The 14,426-nt window shown below is 43.0% G+C and overlaps 1 protein-coding gene across 2 annotated transcripts in view; it reads left to right on the top strand.

Annotated features, from left to right (window-relative positions):
* The window catches only part of LOC135030582 (ras GTPase-activating protein 4-like), a 450,090-nt gene that overhangs the window by 362,394 nt on the left and 73,270 nt on the right, over nt 1–14,426 (top strand). For both annotated transcript variants that reach the window (XM_063953945.1, XM_063953944.1), the window contains exons 6-8: nt 4,860–4,941; nt 9,220–9,351; nt 13,104–13,195. In XM_063953945.1, the coding sequence (XP_063810015.1) occupies nt 4,860–4,941; nt 9,220–9,351; nt 13,104–13,195 (306 nt within the window). The remainder of the gene's footprint in view (nt 1–4,859; nt 4,942–9,219; nt 9,352–13,103; nt 13,196–14,426) is intronic.

Raw genomic sequence — 14,426 nt, 5'->3', positions numbered from 1 at the left:
ATCCAGTCACACTGCGCAGTGCGCACAAGCGGGGGCAGGGGAAGCTGGGCAGCGTCTGAGCCTGCTGAAGAGGCTCAACAACACAATACGCCGGCACTGGAAAAAAGAGGGGTTTGCGATTCCTGAAAATCCCCGGTATTCTAACCTCCAGTCCCGGGTTTAAATCTGGAAAATTTTAAGACTAAATCCTGGGATCCCGCTGATCCTGATCCCGTGATTGCCCACCATAACTGGGAGGAGGGAGACAGGCAGCATTTGAGCCTCTTGAGGACGCACAGCTCTGCCCGCAATTAAAACAACAAAGGACCGCATAATCCCGGGATTGAATCCCAGACGATTTTTGGCCTAAATCTTTGGATCCCGCCAATCCCTATCCCGGGATTGACCATCTTAGTCTGCGTAGACATAGACTGGTCAGAGTGCCCATGGTGATTCCTGTCCACTGACGGAAAAGCATGTAACGGGCATGTGAGTGTCAGAACTGGAGCAGTGGAAGAAGATGGCATGGTTTTATGAATAGCGTTTTCTTCTACATAATGTGGACAGCCAGGTGCACGTTGCGTCATTAACCTGGATAAGAGATGGCACTAGAATTCACTGCGGGAAGAAAGCAAGCTGTGTGATGCTCTGGGCAATGTTTTGCTTTGAAAGTTTTGATCCTAGCATTTATGTGGTTGTTACTATGACACTTACCTCCTACTGTACCTAGTCATTGTCAAGTACACCCCTTCATGGCTGTGGTAATCCCTGATGGCAGTGGCCGCTTTCAGCAGGATAATGCGCCCTGCCACACTGAAAAAATAGTTCAGGACTGGTTTGAGAAACATGACAAAGAGTTTAAGGTGCTGGCTTGGCCTCCAAACTCCCCACATCTCAGTCCGATTGAGTATCTGTGGGATGTGCTGGAAAAACAAGTCTGAGATATGCAGGCCCCACCTTGCAATTTACAGGACTTAAATCAGCTATTAACGTCTTGGTGTCAGATACCACAGAACACCCTCAGAGATCTTGAGGAGTCAATGCCTCAATAGGTCAGAGCTGTTTTGGTGGCATGTGGGGGCCCTACACAATATTATATTTTTGTTATGAAGTATATGATGGCACAGTAATTATGGCAGTAACAATTTTTTTAGTGATTCAAAAGTCACAACATAATGTGTAGATGGGCTGGTTATGTTTTTGTTTTCCTATGTTAAAATTTAAATTTACTGTACGTGACTTTGTGTGGGAAAATCGACCTCTGTACACAATCATTGTTGGAACACATCAAAATAATTCAATATGCAGTTGTAAATTCCCTTGTGTACTTTTTTTTATTGAGCGTTCAATTCAATACTTGGCAATGTGCGTCTGTGCAAGGGCAATCACTGATAATTAAATGCATCAGTAGGGCTACTAGAGAGTTGTGGTCCCAGGTGCGACAATATGCATAGCCCCCCCCCTCCGCATTCTAAATAGGGACAGTACGTGCCGAATGGACATGGCATCACTGAGAACAGGCGTGACTTCAATTAGAAGGGGCGTGGCAACACAATAGTAACCTTAATTTAAATTACGCCACACAGTAATGCAACCTCATTCACATTACACCGCATAGTAGTACACGTTACGCTACACAGTAGAGCTCATACCTTATGCCACACAGTAGAGCTCCTTATACATCTTGTACCACTCAGTAGTATTCCTTATACACTTTATGCCACACAATATTTATTTATTTATTTATTTATTTTTATTAACATAACATCTTATATAGCGCAGCATATTCCGTTGCACTTTACAATTGGAACAACAGTAATAGTACTACTGAACTTTTTACTGCACAACTCTATAGAGGGCTAGGGGAAAAAGTGCATTGTTTGTGTCTACGAGGTGGCAGAGAAATAGTTGGAATGCTGGCACCTTACAGCAGCTGATTGAATTGCACCATTATTGTTCTTGATGTTTGGGATGTTTTTACATTTGTCGTTCATTTTACACCTTCCCTGAAGTTTTTTTGGTACTTTGAATATTGTAATACTGGTATCCCATATCCAAAATGTTTGGGACCAGAAGTATTTTGGATATGGGATTTTTCCGTATTTTGGAATAATTGCATACCATAATGAGATATCATGGCGATGGGACCTAAGTCTAAGCACAGAATTCATTTATGTTTCATATACACCTTATACACACACAGCCTGAAAGTAATTTTAGCCAATATTTTTAATAACTTTGTGCATTAAACAAAGTTTGTGCACATACACACAATTCATTTATGTTTCATATACACCTTATACACACAGCCTGAAGGTCATTTAATACAATATTTTTATTAACTTTGTGTATTAAACAATCTTTGTGTACATTGAGCCATCAGAAAACAAAGGTTTCGCTATCTCAGTCTCACTCAAAATATCCCGTATTTCAGAATATTCCGTATTTCGGAATATTTGGATATGGAATACTCAACCTGTATGGGGTTTTGCCTGTGTATATTAAGGCTAAATAATTACGGTATAAAGCCAATTAGAAAATGGAATGCTCAGTTTATTTTTGTTGAAGGCTTTTTGCTTAAAATCAATTAGTTGTGTTTTCTTTTGTTACCTAGAAATAAGGATATCTCATTTTCTGAAGCATTCTCAAGGGTGTATTAAGTTTACCGTACCATCACGTCAGGGAGGTTATTTTAGACTAAATGTTAGGGAAAACAATGCAGACAAGTCAGGTCAGACATCCAATTCAATTTAATTCCCAAGTGAATTACATGGATGTTTATTTTCTTAAAAGCTATTACATACTTTAATGTTATTGATCTGGACTTTCCATTTCATTATGCTGTGGCTATTTTTATTCTGTAATTTTAAACTCAGAAAAATTGTCCGTCAAAATAGTGTTGTTTAATCTCCCGTGCATTATACACTAGGCGCAGGGACCAATAGTGCTTATTGGGGACATTTATTGAGTAAATAGTGTTTCTGCAAATTTCTGACCTCAATAGTCACTTGCCTATTTATAATGTGCATTGATTGTTTCTTTGTAAGTTTTTGTTGTCACCAAAATAAAGTATCAAAACTAGACAGATATATGTCCCTCAACTTTATGTGAAAATCATTCATGCGCCTTTAAATTAAAGCTGGTGTGACCAGGCACTATCCATTACATTCTACAGGGAGACTGCTGTTGATGAAATAAGGGGAATCAGAGATGTAATTGGTCAGTGGTGACGCTTTCAAGGTAGAAAAAAACTTGTATAACCAACCTAGTGCCAGGCAGCATGATCTGATTATCACTGTACACTGGGAAAAAATCAGCCAGTTATTTTCCCTCCTATTCTCTAGATTTACTATCCAGTGATTTACAGCATTTTCATAAATCTCACTCTTTGTATTTCTATCATGCTAAAAATTAGAATAGCGATATGTGATGCCGCAGATTTAAAAATGGTGGTTTCCCACCGATAGACCATTGATCGAATGGTTTGCAAACTAAACAAAAATCACCTGAAATTAGCAGTTTAGCAAAAAGTCCTGTAGTGAATTTAGTGGATTATTCAGAGTTGTTAGCAAACAAAAAAAGTTAGCACTTGGGCAAAACCATGTTGCACTGCAGGGGGGGCAGATGTAAGGGCCTAATTCAGCATGGGTTGTAGATGTGCGAAAAATCCATCCACAACCCTTTACTCTGACATGCAGGGGGGACGCTCAGCACTGGGCAAATCCATCACATCTCACTGTGTGCACATGCGCAGTGCAGCTTCTGCGCGTTTGCACACTGCACAGGGCTTCAGCATGCGAACGCTGTCGGAGCAGCGTTCCATGCTGAATTAGGCCCTAACATGTGCAGAGAGAGTTAGATGTGGGTGGGTTATTTTGTTTCTGTGCAAATACTGGCTGCTTAATTTTTAAACTGCAATTTAGATTTCAGTTTGAACACACCACACCCAAATCTAACTCTCTCTGCACATGTTATATCTGCTCCACCTGCAGTGCAACATGGCTTTGCCCAATTGCTAACTTTTTTTGCTTGCTAACAAACCTGAATAAGGCCATACCTCCCAACTGTCCCGATTTCAGCGGGACAGTCCCGCTATTCGGACACTGTCCCGCTCCTGCTCGGGGAGCGCTGGGCACGCGCCCAAAATGGCGAAAACAGATCCGTGGCGCTCGGCCACGTCCACTCGGAAGATGCCACGCACCTTCCATGGCAAGCCACGCCCCATTTTCGGTCGCACGCGGCTTCGCTGTACAGGGGTCCCTCTTCCTCCCCCTTCAAAGTTGGGAGGTATGATAAGGCCCTTAGCCCCAATGTTTGAGTAAATGTTTTTGCATGTTTCTAATTGGTAGGCTGGTATACTTATTCGAACAGGCAGTCAGAATACCCCCCAGTCTCTTTCAGAACGTTAGCTTCATTCATTTTCATTTACTGCTGCCTGTTGCTGGAGCTTATTTTTCTCAGTAAGGTGGTTAGTCTGGGGAGGAGGATCCAGACAGACTGGTCACAGCAGGAAATGAGAAGATGAAGGCTTCTCTGGGTTGGGAAAAATTGAGACTGTCACCACTGAGACCATTGCATGGAAGAAATACAGAAATGTTTTTTTTTGTTTTGTGGATTTTTGTTTACATTTTTTTTGTTATTTATAGTGATGACAAGCTATAGTGATGACAAGCTATAATTCTCATCAGTTGATTCATCTTCCACCAACATGGTATTGAAATGTGTAAATGCCATATATATTCTGCTTCAAATACAATTCTTACACAACATAAATTATACATAGTCTTATCTCCAGATGTTTTTTTTTTTCTTTTTTCAAAATGTAAATATTCGGAAGTGTCAAATTGCATTTAACTTTGATTTTGACTATTGCCTTTCAGGGACTTAGCGCGTAAAGATCGGAATGGAGCCTCAGACCCCTTTGTCAGAGTGCACTACAATGCCAAAATACAAGAGAGTTCAGTGAGTTTCATTCACTCCATATGCAATACCATTTGTAATTGTTTTGTCTTGTTTGTACAAGAAGACATCTTTTATCACATTAAGGAGGTATCCAAGTACAATACTGTGCAAAAGTTTTAGGCAGGTGTGAAAAAAATAAAAAAAAGCATTTTGTTTCCCCCAGCACCCTGAATGATACCAGTAACCAGATTTAAATCCTACACAATATTAGAATTCAGAGATCTTGGTTACATATATTTGCGCAAATGTATGAATATGCCCCCAAGCTGCGTCAAGGCCTCTCTGTATATTGGGGGGTCCCCAGCGCTATATGTTGGTGCAGGGTGCAGCACCCCAAAAGTCGTAAGCCAGAAAGCCCGGGGCAGCATACCAGTGAAAAAACTATAGTGTCAATAAATTAGTGTTAGGAAGCCGAAGCTATATACAGAAAGTGATACAAAAATAATGAGATGTAATTAAAATAAAGAAATTGTTATTGAAGAAATGAGTGATAAGTGTTAATAGAATGTAAAGGTATGCCACACTAGAGCCATCCAGCCCAGCCAATCCAGGGGCACCGCACCCCACACCTCCATTATCCCAATCTGGGTCTATGATTAACCAGCTAAGAGCATGTGTGGAAAAAATGCTGCAAAGTAAGAATGCTTTCAAAATAGAAGTGCTAATAGTTTAATTTTAGCAATTAACAAAATGCAAAGTGAATGAACAGAAGAGAAATTTAAATCAAATCAATATTTGGTGTGACCACCCATTTTTTCCACACGTGCCTAAAACTTTTGCACAGTACTGTAGGTGCGATCATTTTTCGGCAGATGGTCATTATCGTGTTATCCAATTATAGGTTGTTTTTATTTGCTGAAAATTAACCCGCAATTGTGCGATAATACATGGGATCATGGGATCTGGAATAAGTTTCCAATCCCATGTGTTATTGTGGCTCCGTCAGCTGTTTATCGTGGATTATGCTTGTAGTGCCTGAGGCACCTGAAGCATAATGAACTGGATGAACTGGGGCGGAACCAGCCGCCACCACAATCTATATTTTACAGGTGCTTGTATCTCAGTTCCGTAACCCCCCCCCCCCCAGCCTCCTCCAACCGCTGGCGCCACGCCGGAGCTTGCAGTACAGCTGCGGGCAGTACTGCCTGACCCCCCCCCCCATGGTTACACTGTGCCGCGTCCGCAAGCAGTACTGCCCGACCCCCCCCCCCTCGTGGTTGCACTGTGCCGCTTCCGCAAGCAGTACTGCCCGACAGTAGGCTCTACCTGGTACAGTGTATAACAGGGGGCTCTACCTGGCGCAGTGTGTAAGAGGGGGCTCTACCTGCCGTACTGTGTAAAAGAGGACACTACCTGCCGTAATGTGTAAAAGAGGACACTACCTTCCGTAATGGGTAAAAGGGAGCTCTACCTGGGGTAATGTGTAAAATGAGGCTCTGCCTGGCGTAATGTGTGACAGGGGCTCTACCTGGCGTAATGTGTTAAAGGGGCACTACCTGGTGTAATGTGTTTAAGTGACGCTACTGTGCGGCATAATTTGAATAATGGAGACTACTGTACAGCGTAATAGGAATTGGTATTATTTTGTGGCCACGCCCCTTCCCTATGATGCCACGCCCCTATATTTTTGGTGCGCACTGGCCCTGTTTTAAATATGGGGGGGGGGGGGCTCCGATGCTGTTTCTTGCACGCATCGCTAAAATGTCTAGTTACGGCATTGCTACACTTACCTGTCCTACAAGCTTGAACAACTAGGTCAAATTTGGTAAAGGAGGGGACCATGGAAAGTAAGGTGTAATGCTTGCCACCAGTCAGAAAGCCTTTAAAACTCACATCTGGGGGGTAATGTAATAGGATGTGAGAATCAGAAAGTGAGAGATTTTGGTAAAATTCTCCTGTTTTTTGTTTTTGTTTTTCTTCGTAAAGTGTCAATCATTTACATGGCAAAACCAGGTTGATTTTGTCATTTAAATGATTGCCACTTTAAAAAATAACAGGAGAATTTCACCAAAATCTCTCATTTTCTGATTCTCACACCCTATTACATTTCCTCCCCCATGTAAACCTGTAACAGACCCTTTTTACATACTTTCTTACCTGTTGGAACCAACTGCACACAGCAGTGTATCCCAACTACAGTCTTCACAGACCCCTAACAGTCCATGTTTTACAGATCTCCTCAGTATCACAACTGACATAATTAGCTTCTCCTAGCGGGTCTGTAAAAAATGGACTGTTAGGGGTCCCTGAGGACTGGAGAAATGCTGCACTACAGCATGACCGATTTTAGAGCAATTAGGAATACATCTTTGTTTTTTTAATGATTTGTGTCAGTGTGCTTCACATGTTTTGGATATATACAAGATGCAAACTAAGAGTATAAGAGGTATAAGTGGAATCCATATTGAAATTAGTCAAGGAGGATAGTGAGAAGAAATAAAGATGGAAAGCCTGCAGAAGGCCACAAGCCACTGTAAGAGATTGTAGGTAAATGGGAGAAGAGAGATGGGGCAATAGTTTAAGAGGGAGTTAGGATCAATAGACATTCTTTTTTAAGATTGGGGAGACTGGGGCATGCTTGAAGGGGCCAGGACAGTACCAGTGGAAAGAGAGAGTTTAAAGAGGTGGATACGATGGGAGCAAGCATCAAAAGAGAGTGGAGGAGGTGAGAAGGAATGGGGTTAAGTAGGCAGGTAAATCAAGAGGACAGTCAGAGGAATGAATGGACTTCATCGCCCGTGGTAAGAGAACAGGAGCAAATGGTTGTCCAGCATTACAAGAAGGGGTGGTAGGTGAAGGAGGATTATACGACGAAATGTCCTGACTAATAGCAGCAACTTTAGAAGGAAAGAAAGAAGCACAATCAAAGGCCATGGGCAAAGAGGTGATGAGGAGCGCAAAGGCGGGAATTCAAGGTGGCGAAGAGGCGTTTATGGTGAGGACACTTGAAGGGATTTGAAGTTTAACACAAAGAAGCTGGTGGCGGCTGACGTAGTTTAACACAAGAGTGCCTAATAATGGAAGTGACTTGGAAGGAGGGAAAGGAGAAGAGGCAGTCTAATAGTATCAGTGCGATATGCAGCGAGTAGGGCACCAGTTTGAGTGGACAGAGCCGGTGTTGGGAGTGGATGAGAGGAGGTATATTGGAGCAAAAAAGAGAAGTGATAACTGAAAGTCAGTAAAGGTTTAGACAAGGACCAGTGGTAGTCGTCGAGGCAGAGAAAGGGATGGACGGTCCAGGGTTGCTGAATGTTGGAGAGAGGGAGAGAGGAAAGGGTTGAAGTCCTGAGGCAGATCAAAGCCACTTAAGAAGATAATGTAAATTCAGAACAATATGGAAGGAGGTTAGGTGGAAATGATGGAGGGGGAGATATGAAGCAAGACATAGGCAAATAGAACAGTGTAACAGCAGAAATGAGACTACAGCCCAGTACACACTAAACGAGTCCCCGCCGACGCTGATATTGGCTGTGACGGGGACCCGGCGGGGTGCTGGCATCGGCAAGTGCATACACACTTGCGGATGCCGGCGAGGAAGGGAGTGACAGCGGGGGGGGGGGGGGGGGTTGCACCGGATGGAGCGACGGCAACTGTCGTTAACAAGGACCTCCCTCATCTCTGCATGTTCAGACGAGGGAGGGGGTTGTTAAAGATGTGCGCAAGCGCGCATCGTTAACAAAATTGAGTGTACACTGAGTGTACACACTAAACGAGATTGTAAAAGATCTCGCTCAGATTGTTCCTGAGCGAGATCTTTTACTTTCTCGTCTAGTGTGTATGGACCTTACCACTAACATGTATGATTTGTACACATTTCCATATCAGCTTTAATTGCTCACATCTGTCCATGTACATTGTATAGAAACATTGATTAGAGGACCAATGTACTGTAATATAAATATTCAAACACTCTAAAAATGTACACATGTAATAGAGACTGCTCTATAATCATCATGATTTATGCATGGAAAAGCAGCAGTATTTTAGGAAAATCTTAAAAAAAAAATCAAAGTAATGGAGGGGATTGTCCTAAAGTGTTAGTAGGTAAGATGCTGAAGTACAGTTATTATAAATCTGCAATGAAACAAAAGCAGGTGCAATTTGATTTAGTTCGGTCAGTACAAACACTGAGATGTGGCCTTGTATCTATAGTGTGTTAGGTGGACAAACACAGTAGCATAAGATAAAATATTGACATGACTTTTACTGAGTACTGATGTAATCCTGACACACAATACTTATAAATGTTTAGTCATCAGTAGATATTTTTTTTAACAGGTAGTGAAAAAGTCATGCTATCCGCGATGGAATGAGATGTTTGAGTTTGATTTGGATGAATCTTTTAATGAAAAGTTAACAATTGAAGTTTGGGACTGGGATCTTGTCAGTAAAAATGACTTTCTGGGAAAGGTAAGATAATTATAATAGTAGTTATAATTAAATAATCTTTAAGGATTGTTTGTAATGCATGTATTATAATGCACAGGAAGGCTTGGGGAGCCATTTATCATAGATCGCCTATTGCATGTGATCCCGACGGGGTCTTACTGCCCAGGATTGCATTGCAATATGCGATCCTATCGGCTGGATGTATAATGCAGCACATGCAGCTTTGATAGGAGCCCGTTCCTGCGATGTGCTCAGATGGCTGCCGGGGGGCTTGCGCATAAGCGGTCAGCTCAGACCGCACAAGCACAGAGGTCATTTCCCGGGAGGGTTCCGGGGGAACTCTCTGCCAGCTATTAATGCGATGTGTTGGCTACAATGGGCTGTGGGGACCAATACCGGGAATGCATCTACAAATATAAGGGGAAATTCAATTGTTTGAAAAGTCAGTTGGGTGTCTGTTTTTACCTGTCTATAAGATAGACCGCCCTTAGAATGATAAATGGGCCCTTTAGTCTCTGCACGTTTCTGAAGCACATTCAAAATATAATAAATATATACTTTCGTCACTTTCTTGCTCTACAGTCTGGGTGCCTAGTGGTTCCCGGTTTGCGGTTGATGTGCTGGATGATACTGGTTACCATAGACTTTTACAATCGGGTATGATCTCTCACCTTTATGGCTCCCTCCTTACCCTGTTGTGAATCCCAGCGGAAGAAAGATTTGGGTGCTCCCCTGAGGAAGGTGCTTGCTTCACTATTAGGTTGCCTCTGAATGGAAAACCCTGCTCCCCCCTCCTTCCCAGTTGTGAATACAATCTGGCACTTGGCTGCACTGGAGACAATTCCTCTTATCTCAACTCCAAATTTAATCTATTCCTTCAGGTTGGGGTCCTTGCTACACCTTCGCCAAATCCATCCCCACCATTTGTTCTTCACAAGGACTTCCAGGCCTTTTTTTCTGTTTCTTTTGCTTTAGTCTTCATTCATTTTTTTTTTTTTTTTGTGCAATTCCTTTCTATATTTCTAATGTCAAACCTTCTGGCAGCCTGTGCCCCCCCTTCCCATTGGCACCTTTATTGTACTTTCTGATTATAATTTGCCTCTCACAGTTTATATTTTTTCTGTTACATTAGTTATATATATCCTGCTATACCTGCTAAATACATTTAGATGGAATTTCTGAAAGCTACGGTAATTGAATCTGCCCCTCTGAGTGTAGATAATGATCACAAGAGATGTAGTTATGTGACCGGTGGTCACAATACCGACGCTGGGATCTTGCCCCTTCACATACCCGACAGTCGGTATGCCAACGACACCCATAGAGTGGGAATAGAACCTGCAGTGAGCGCAGTGAGCCCACAAGGGGCTTCATTGCGCTCACACCCCTCTTCTCCCGCCGGGCATCTAAAACCCGGGATCCCGACTCACAATATTCAGATTGTTGCCACTATCTATAACAAAGATGTTAGTCATGGGAATAATCACTAGTTGTTATTTGTGTGTGTTTCTATGTAAGTATATTCGCAAAAAAATACTTGTTCCATTTAATTCCAGGGTAGGAAAGAAAGTCTGTGAAACAGTAGGATGAGTGTAAGGGACGATGACTTGTTTAGTACTACATGCCTCCATAACACACACAATACAGGATACGTCCACAAGTGGGCATAAAACGCTACCCCTGTATGAAATGTGGCATAATCCATCAGTAAAGTAGTTATTTATAATCATTCTATATTGGAACATAACACCAGAAATACCAGCCATCACTCCCAGCAATTATAAAGCTGGAGCGGGAGAGGCATGAGAAATTATTGCCTATCTTTCTTAAAATGGGAATAAGATTTATCAGCCAGTTATGTCTCCAGGGCAGCCATCAGGGGGGGACTGTGGGAACTGGTGTCCTGGGCCCATACAGAGAGGGATGCCCACCCCTGGCTTCTACCGCCAATACCTGGAGAGCTGCACCAGTCTGTGAATCAACAGCACGCTGATGCACAGAGAGGACTTTTTAAAACAAGTTTTCCCTGCACATCCGATCTCTGTGAACCAGTCCTGTAGGTCCGCAACACTCCACCTATATGTAACATCAGAATGTATGACATCACATAGGGGTTGAGCAGTAAGGCAGAATCTTTTTTTGGGGGGAGGGAGGGTCCCTGTCTATTTTGTCAGTCCCGGGCCCCACAGTTTCTGATGACAGCCCTGGATGTCTCAGTACTATGGTGGTCATTCCGAATTGTTCGCTCGCTGCCGATTTTCGCAGTGCAGCGATCAAGTGAAAGAACGGCAAAAATGCGCATGCACATAGTATGCAGCGCACATGCGCTAAGTACTTTCACACGAAACTTTGTAGATTTACACAAGCTCGAGCGACGTTTTTTCATCGCTCGAGTGATCGTAGTGTGACTGACAGGAAGTGGGTGTTTCTGGGCAGAAACTGTCCGTTTTCAGGGAGTGTGCTAAAAAACGCAGGCGTGCCAGGTAAAAACGCAGGAGTGGCTGGAGAAACAGGGGAGTGGCTGGCCGAACGCAGGGCGTGTTTGTGACGTCAAACCAGGAACTAAACGGACTGAGGTGATCGCAATCTAGGAGTAGGTCTGTAGCTACTCAGAAACTGCAGGGAATTATTTAGTAGCAATTCTGCTAATCTTTCGTTCGCTATTCTGCTAAGCTAAGATACACACCCAGAGGGCGGCGGCCTAGCGTTTGCAATACTGCTAAAAGCAGCTAGCGAGCAAACAACTCGGAATGAGGGCTTATGGAGGTAATTCCAAGTTGATCGCAGCAGGAAATTTTGTAGCAGTTGGGCAAAACCATGTGCACTGCAGGGGGTGGCAGATATAACATGTGCAGAGAGAGTTAGATTTGGGTGTGGAGAGTTCAATCTGCAATCTAAATTGCAGTGTAAAAATAAAGCAGCCAGTATTTACCCTGCACAGAAACAAAATAACCCACCCAAATCTAACTCTCTCTGCAAATGTTATATCTGCCTCCCCTGCAGTGCACATGGTTTTGCCCAACTGCTAAAAAATTTCCTGCTGCGATCAACTCAGAATTACCCCCTATGTTCCTGCTTTTGTACTGTACATTAGCAGCAAAGAGTTAGTTCTTTCATATTCCTGTAATAGCTGTAGAAAATGCAATCATATTTATAGTCAGTAATGATGCTATTTTCTTTCCTCCCTTAAATGTATGCTGGTGCTTAGTCAATATTGTAACAGTACTCCATGTATGAGAGGTGTTATTTGGGACCCAGCAAACCCTTTCCGGCTTCAGCAAAGCCTTCCAGGCTTGGTGAGTCCCTGCCTGGTGGACTCACAATGTATATGTGTAGACAGCTGTTTTGCATGCACATTAATCAGCAGTCTATCACCGATAGTGTTAAGCTGCCAGCAGCTGAGCAGAGGACAGGGATGCCGCATGACAGGTAAGTTAAATACCTGTGTCACTGTGATACTAAATGAAATAGGCCACCAATATCCTTGTTACACGGTGCTTCAAATCATGTTTTAAGTTTCTATTCATGAAGCAGTGAAAAGAGTGGAGAAGTGAGCCTGAGGAGAAGTTGCCCATGGCAACTTATCAGCTGCTCCGTGCAATAGTATAGTATGCAAATTATAAATGTTACTTCATTGTTGATTGGTTCCCATGGGCAACTTATCCACTGGCTCGCTTCTCCACACTTTTCACTGCTTCATGAATAGACCCCTCAGTGAAGTTGAACACGACTGTAAGACAAGGATGGCACACTTATCACTGTTCTTTTTTTAGGTGGTGATCAACTTAAATGGGCTTCAAAAAGATTTACAGGAAGAAGGATGGTTCAGACTAAGCCCTGGGAAGTCCAAAGCAAACGTGGAAGAGTGAGTTCAAGGCCAGTTATTCTGCAGTTACAACCTATTTTCATAACAAGTTGTTATTTTATAGTATGAGTTACAATGGGGTTTTGTAAAACTGAATTGCATATATGTGATAATGGTTTGCTCCATGTGCAAGTGATTTGTAAATAATAAAACCACATTGTTTACCATTGACCCAGTTTTGGAAAAAAGTGTACATACATTTGTTTAATGAGTCACTTGGGAAATTTGGTTAACCAAGAACCTTTCAGACCTTTAGACTATAAGTAGTATAGAAACTGCTGAGGAAGCACATTAGGTTCTTCTATAGCACGTTTATGTACTTAACAAAATATATTTAGAAGAAATAGAATGGTCTAATTCACTTGTATAACCTGCATTAACTTAATAGTCTGTAGAGCAAAACATGTTTAAAATAGAAAGTTAAGGGGGTGTAGTCTGGACAGGAGTGAGGTAGGAGGCAGATTCTGCTACTCTGGGCAACATCCTGATGTCTCTTGCCCGGCCCATGTACCACTCTGGTGGCAGTTACTTACCTTTGCCTCCTCCATGTGTACTCCAGTCTGTCTCTGGCTCCTCAGTGCTGCTCTGTTTGGGCTCCCCGACACGCTGTTGCAGCTCCTGATCACTGGCACCAACATGGATTTAGCCCCAGTGGCTGGCTTTGTCCTTGGCAGTTTTTTCTTGTGCCCCTGGTGAGACCCCACAGTTGGGAGATGAGGTCACCAGGCTCTATGGTCATCCTGCGGGCCAGTGCTTTCTAGGGACTGCGGTTCCTGTCACAGGACTATTGTGGATCTACAGCTTGGCGATTCTGCAGACTTTTGGCAACTGAGATATACATCTGCTACCTGTGAGTGGTCCCTGCTGCTAGAGGATGGTGAAGGGGCCTGCTGTGGAGTGTGTGCCAACTGTTTGTCCCCTTTTGGGGTCTCTTGGGTCTTTGGGCCTATAATCTGTAAACCTGTTAATTATCCCCTTAACACTGACTTAAATCGCCCAATTTCTTTCCTCTCCATTGACATTACAATCCTAGCCAAAATTATCCCTCTTAGACTTAATACAGTGATTGGTGAGGTGTCCACTCAGATAAGGTTGGCTTTATGCTGGGAAGTCCACCTCTCAGAATCTTAAAAGACTGAGGCCCTCATTCCGAGTTGTTCGCTCGCTAGCTGCTTTCAGCAGCATTGCACACGCTAAGCCGCCGCCCTCTGGGAGTGAATCTTAGCATAGC

This window comes from Pseudophryne corroboree, chromosome 2 (genome assembly GCF_028390025.1).
Source record: "Pseudophryne corroboree isolate aPseCor3 chromosome 2, aPseCor3.hap2, whole genome shotgun sequence".
Taxonomy (NCBI): Eukaryota; Metazoa; Chordata; class Amphibia; order Anura; family Myobatrachidae; genus Pseudophryne; species Pseudophryne corroboree.
This window is presented reverse-complemented; position numbering and strand designations above follow the sequence as displayed.